Below are 5871 nucleotides of genomic sequence, written 5' to 3' on the forward strand. Positions count from 1 at the left end.
GTTGTAGAAGGAAATGAGATTGGTCAAGCAAGACCTACCCACAACAAACCCATGCTGGCTGTCCCTTAGGATGTTGGCGTCGGCCAGTCCATTAAGGATGGCCTCTTTAATAAACTTTTCTAAGATCTTCCCTGGGATAGAAGTCAGGCTGATGGGCCTATAGTTAGCCGGATCCACTTTCCTCCCTTTCTTGAAGATAGGCAGCACATTGGCCTTCTTCCAGCCTTCGAGCACTACACCAGAGCGCCAGGAGTTGTTGGGCAACTGTGGATGGGTAGCATGCCCTAGAGAGCATGGTGGTGAGAGCCCCTCATGGAGTGGCTTGTGTAGTGTGCACTAGATGTTTCTGGAAGCCTGGACAGTACTGAGCATTGGCTTTCTGACCAGCTCCACCCCTAAGTGCTCCTAACATGATCCAGTTCTGTCTTCCATGCATCTCCACCCTCACTGTGGGCAGGGGATTGGAGCACAGCTCCTGACAGAGCCCATGACACTTGTTTTCTGTGTTTGGCAGAGGATGAGTTTTTCAGCGGGGACAACACCGTAGATTTGCTGATTGAAGATCAGCTCTTGAGGCACAATGACAACAATTTTCACAGCTTCAAGAGAAAGTCTGCTCCACTGGGAGGGCCACCAGAACTCACAGACATCGACCCCATGGTGGGGTACAGCACGCAACCCACCCCTGCCACTGTAGCCCCGGCCACAGCTGCTTTGCCATTGTCCTCTGAGGTCACATCCCCCTCCACTCAACCAACACCGCCACTCACCACTGAAATCCAGATCCCTACCGTGCCAGAGAACACCACTGTCGAAGCAGCCATTGCCACAAGCAGGCCAGTAGATGAGCCGGCCAGTTGGCCAGCAACCACCAGGGCCCAAATCAGCACACCAGTACCCACCACCTCAGAGAACATTCACACAACCAACACTGATCAACCCACAGCTGCTATCACCACCACCATGGTCCAAACCTCCATCACAGCTGAGACTAGCACAGCTGCCACAATGAGTAAGGAGTCCAGTACTACTGTACAAGTGACTGCCCCTCCAACACCAACCAGCTCTGGGCTTCCTGCAACCCCGAAACAGACCTTGGAGGAAGAAGATGTGAGGAACATCATTGGTGAGTCCTTTCTTGCTGTGTCTCTGGGTGCTTTTGTGGTTGACTAGTTGGTGGAAGACCTGCCAGATGGGCCTGGCTGTGGATGGGATGGGATATGTGGAAATCAGGTGGGGGCAATTTACAGCTCCGGTGTTTTAAATGATTGCTCTTTTATTATTGACCGAAAACAAGGACAAGAGGTATTTCAGGGTAGCAGGGGCATGGCAGCAGCTGGGGAAAAGTTTCAAAGTTAGATTTTCTTTGAAAGCAAATAGTTGTTTTTAGAGAAGAGATAAGACTACATGGAAAGAACCTTTGCAGCTATCAGTTTAATTATCTGAGGGTGTTGTCTCCATTTAAAATGGTTAGGAATTATGTCCCCCTACCCCCCTTTAAAATGGTTAGGAATTATGTCTGCCCATAGCTGATGTCAATCATTAGACATTTACTGGCTTAGCCAGGAGTTTTATGGACCAACCTGTTAAATTTTTCAAATGTCTATGGCCCTGGGACCCCTGTGGGGTAGAGCTGTGGAGTTCATGGTGTCCCATGAAATGTTCCAGCCACAGGTCTCAGTAGCCAGTGCGAAGTTGTGGAGGGGACTGTGCAGAGCTCAAGACAGTAGCACTCAGAGTAGGGGCTGGGCCTTTCTGAAGCAAGGACTAGGCTCTTAGTTGTGGGCACTATCGACCAGAGCCTGAGACCCCAGTTCCTAGAGGGTCAGGGCCACTCCCTGGGGTGAGGCCTCCAAGGACAAGTGCCCAGGCCTAGCAAGCAGCGTTGGGTGCCAGGACTGGGCTACCAAGGGGCTAGGTGCTTGAGCAGAGAAGCACAGACAGAGCTGGCAGGAAGCCCAGGGTTGGGTTTGCAAGGGTCTGTGGGTTGGGACCAAGCAGAGTTGATAAAGAGAGATTATGTATGGTACTTGCACAAACAATAGGCCAGTCTTCCTGTTCTGCTTCAGCTGTGCAAACTGTGACATTAGAGAGCCTGCTGCTTGTGCTGGCAGGAGCACATGAGTGGACATGCTTGACTTCTGCTTGTGCTACAGGGACGTGAATACTGTTGGGATGTAGCTTGATAACAGGAGGGCTGAGCATTAGGGAGCACAGGCCTTTTGCATTAATTTTCCAGAGCCTTGAGCTGCACAAAATAGGATCTTACTTACGTGCCTGAGTTCTACCCAGCAGGCATCTGTTGGGTGGAACAGTGTCTGGCCTTAAAGTTTCAGTCCTTTTCTCTTCCCTAGGACGATGCAAAGACACTCTCTCCACCATCTCAGGGCCCTTTACCCAGAACACCTATGGGCGGAACGAAGGGGCTTGGATGAAGGACCCTTTAGCTAAAGAGGAGCGAATCTATGTTACAAACTACTACTATGGGAACACGCTGGTGGAGTTCCGAAACCTGGAGAATTTCAAGCAAGGTAGGACCTGTGCAGGGTGGGGCTGGTTTCCACATCCTCCTACATCCCCTGTCCCTGTGCTGAGACTGCTTCACAGTGCCAGTCCTCTGCACAGGCTGATTTATCCTTGCCCCCATTGCATGCAAGAGGCCTGGACTGCTCCATCAAGGCCCTGGTGTCTGTCCCAGCTGAGTGGTGTGAGGGGCCATCTCTTTGTTCCTTGTGCATACTCGGCCTCGCACACTGGGGTCCTGGTCCACAATGAGGGCTGTGATGTGGTGCAAACAACAGTGATCATCAGACTCAGGTTCCTTCATCTTAGCTAGGTGGATCTGCCTAATGTGGTACCATTAGGGCATCAATCCTCCTGTCTCGGAAAAGCCAAATGTTGCGGGTCTATCTCTGTGTTGTCCCAGTGTTGCTTTTATATCCTGGCAGAATGGTTAAAGGGTTTCTCCATGGGTCTGGAGGTGTGTATTCAAGCCCTGCTCCGGGCTTGTGTGAAGTCCAGCTCCAGTTAATCCAGAAGGAGTCAAGGATGGCTAGCGCTGGTGTTGGTCACATCACTCTGAGTGCCATTGGCTACAGATACTAATGTGGCGTTGGGGTTGCCAGGCCCAGGTGGACCTTGACCTTTAATGAACTGCCTCCTAGAGTGAAACATCTTGTGGATAAATGTATTATGGATCAGGAGGTGTTCAGATGGGGAATAGAGAAGCAGTTATGATACTAGTTTAGTATGGCTTAGTAGAATGTGGTGCAGAGAGTCAAGGCAATAATGGAGCCACTGCTCCAGTGCAGCTCCCATGATATTAGGGAAGGGGAGTATCGATCCACCAGTCCAGGTGAGAGAAACTGGCCCTCCTCTCCTGGGAGGTTCAGCAGAGTGCCCCAGGTTCACTGTATTCCAGGGGCAGTGAATGTTGATTAGTGCCAGCAACTGGACTGTAATTCATGTAGGCAACTTCTGAAGGATGGCAAGGGGCAGCTGAGAGTGGAGAGAAGGGGGGTGGCTCCAGTGAGTGGGGAATTGAGGGGATGGCTCAGGGCTTAATCAGTGTATGTGTGTCCTTTTTAGGCCGCTGGAGCAACTCCTACAAACTCCCATACAGTTGGATTGGAACGGGCCATGCCGTCTACAATGGCTCTTTCTATTACAACCGGGCCTTCACGCGCAACATCATTAAGTATGACCTGAAGCAGAGGTATGTGGCTGCCTGGGCTATGCTGCATGACGTGGCCTATGAGGAGTCCACGCCGTGGCGGTGGCGGGGCCACTCTGATGTGGACTTTGCTGTGGATGAGAATGGCCTGTGGGTCGTTTACCCAGCCATTAGCTATGATGGCTTCAACCAGGAGGTGATTGTTCTGAGCAAACTGAATGCGATGGACCTGAGCACCCAGAAGGAGACCACATGGAGGACAGGCCTGAGGAAGAACTTCTATGGGAACTGCTTCGTCATCTGTGGTGTCCTTTATGCTGTGGACAGCTACAACAAGAAGAACGCCAACATCTCTTATGCCTTTGACACACACACCAACACGCAGATCATCCCCCGGCTACTCTTTGAGAACGAGTACTCCTACACCACCCAGATAGACTATAATCCCAAGGATCGCCTCCTTTATGCCTGGGACAATGGTCACCAAGTCACTTACCATGTGATTTTTGCATACTGAGACAGCAGTGATGGAGACTCTTAAAGGGCCACTAGCACCTTTTATTATTATTATAATTATTATTTTGTACAAATCAAAGAGTAAATGATGTTCTTTTTTTTTTTTTAAAGGTGGATTGTAGATCAGTCCACAGGCCAGAATCAACCCCTTTATTTTTTGGTGTAACCTTGCTTCTGTTTTATGCTGAGAATGCTGCCTCTTGTCCCACACAGAAGGATATTCCTTTGTTGTCAGTCTGAATAGGGGTGGCTCCTCCTGGAAAAAGAGAATCCTATTTCCTTTATAATTGTTCATGTAAAGGTTGTGATGGAAAAGGGTGAAACATGAATACAGCTACAGTTACTTTTTAAATAAAAAATACGTAGTAAAAATGAATAAAAAATAGACTTTTGGCTTAGCACCAATGTACCCGAGGCAAGGTGCTTGCAAGTCCTTTCCTCTTGGAGATTGCTAATACGTTGTCTTATGTTGGTTCTTGTCTTCGCTGAGTTAGCTTTGTGACCGTTTCGTCACATTGATGTGTTTCTCATTCATTTTCAGCACTGCCTGGTCCTCCTTGTGAGTGGAGGTCTGGGAGCCAGCATTGCTATAAATCACTTCTCGAATTCTACGCAATTACCATAGGTCTGCTGCTTCCTCTTTGCAAGCTCTGCTCACTTCCTCCCTGTGCCCAGACCATGCACACATGTGCAAGAGCAGAGCTCCCATTAGTGTAGATTCTTACACACAACCGGATGGTGCAATGGAGCACTGCCGGGGTGACCAGAATGTGTCAAGAGGAGAGCCAGCCTGGTGGGTCTTTCCAGCAGCAGAAGGGAGCTGCACTGTAAATTTGTAGATACTTTTTTAACCCCAGACAGACACCCAGTGTTTGCTTTGTCTTGGATCTGGGCAGAAGCTCAGCTTTGACTCCCGGTCAAATGCAGGACAGTAAAACCCAAGAGCCAAGCAGTGTTGACACCATTTGCAGTCACAGGGACTTCCATCCCTGCTTTGAGGGTGTTGTGTCCTAACAGCTCCCCTCCCCTTTTGGCTGCACTGGGGCACACTGGAAGCCCAGGAGGCTGCTTTGTGATGAACTTCACTAGATGATTTACCTACTGTAGTGTCCCCAGTTCATGTCCAAGGCTTGCTTCTGGCCTGCGATGGCCTTTTTCTGTAACCCATGCCCCATTCTGCGGACTTGTTATTGCAAGTCAGCCATTTTGGAGCCCCTGTACTCTTTATTGCATACTTTCAGTAATAAACATTCAAGCACCTTTGCATTTGTTGGGGGCAGTTTTGGGGACAGGTGTTTTTATTCATCACACGGCAACACAAATAAGCTGAAAACAACAGCAAGGAGTGCTCATTTGTGCAAGGTGGGTCTGAGATGGACCCAGGAACAGGAAACTGAGATTCCACTCATCTCTGGATGCTAGGACCACTTGGAAGTCAGTTCATCTGACAATCACCTTGGGGACATAGGGACTAATGGCACATTTTAAATTGGATATGGGGAAATAGGTCAATGTGTTACCTGATTTTATTACTGAGCAAATGAATGTTAGAATAGCGTATGTGGAGAATAAGGTGGTAATACTCCGGGTGTATAATGGGATGTTAATTCCAGTTAATGTGTGTATGATCTAAATGTTAGGCACAAAGACAATATGGTAAAGGTTCAGTTTATAATGGTTCC

At 49.0% G+C, this 5871-nt stretch overlaps 1 protein-coding gene across 1 annotated transcript in view; it reads left to right on the top strand.

The window, feature by feature from the left end:
- Positions 1 to 5453, top strand: part of OLFML2B (olfactomedin like 2B) — a gene marked incomplete at its 5' end in the record, with an annotated part of 146013 nt that extends 140560 nt beyond the window's left edge. Inside the window, 3 exons of the mRNA XM_019528357.1 lie at positions 515 to 1126; positions 2355 to 2531; positions 3589 to 5453. Of these exons, the coding sequence (XP_019383902.1) occupies positions 515 to 1126; positions 2355 to 2531; positions 3589 to 4190 (1391 nt within the window). The remainder of the gene's footprint in view (positions 1 to 514; positions 1127 to 2354; positions 2532 to 3588) is intronic.
- Positions 5454 to 5871: the final 418 nt, after the last annotated feature.

This window comes from Gavialis gangeticus, unplaced genomic scaffold (assembly GCF_001723915.1).
Source record: "Gavialis gangeticus isolate Ggan-Ray unplaced genomic scaffold, GavGan_comp1, whole genome shotgun sequence".
Lineage (NCBI taxonomy): Eukaryota > Metazoa > Chordata > Crocodylia > Gavialidae > Gavialis > Gavialis gangeticus.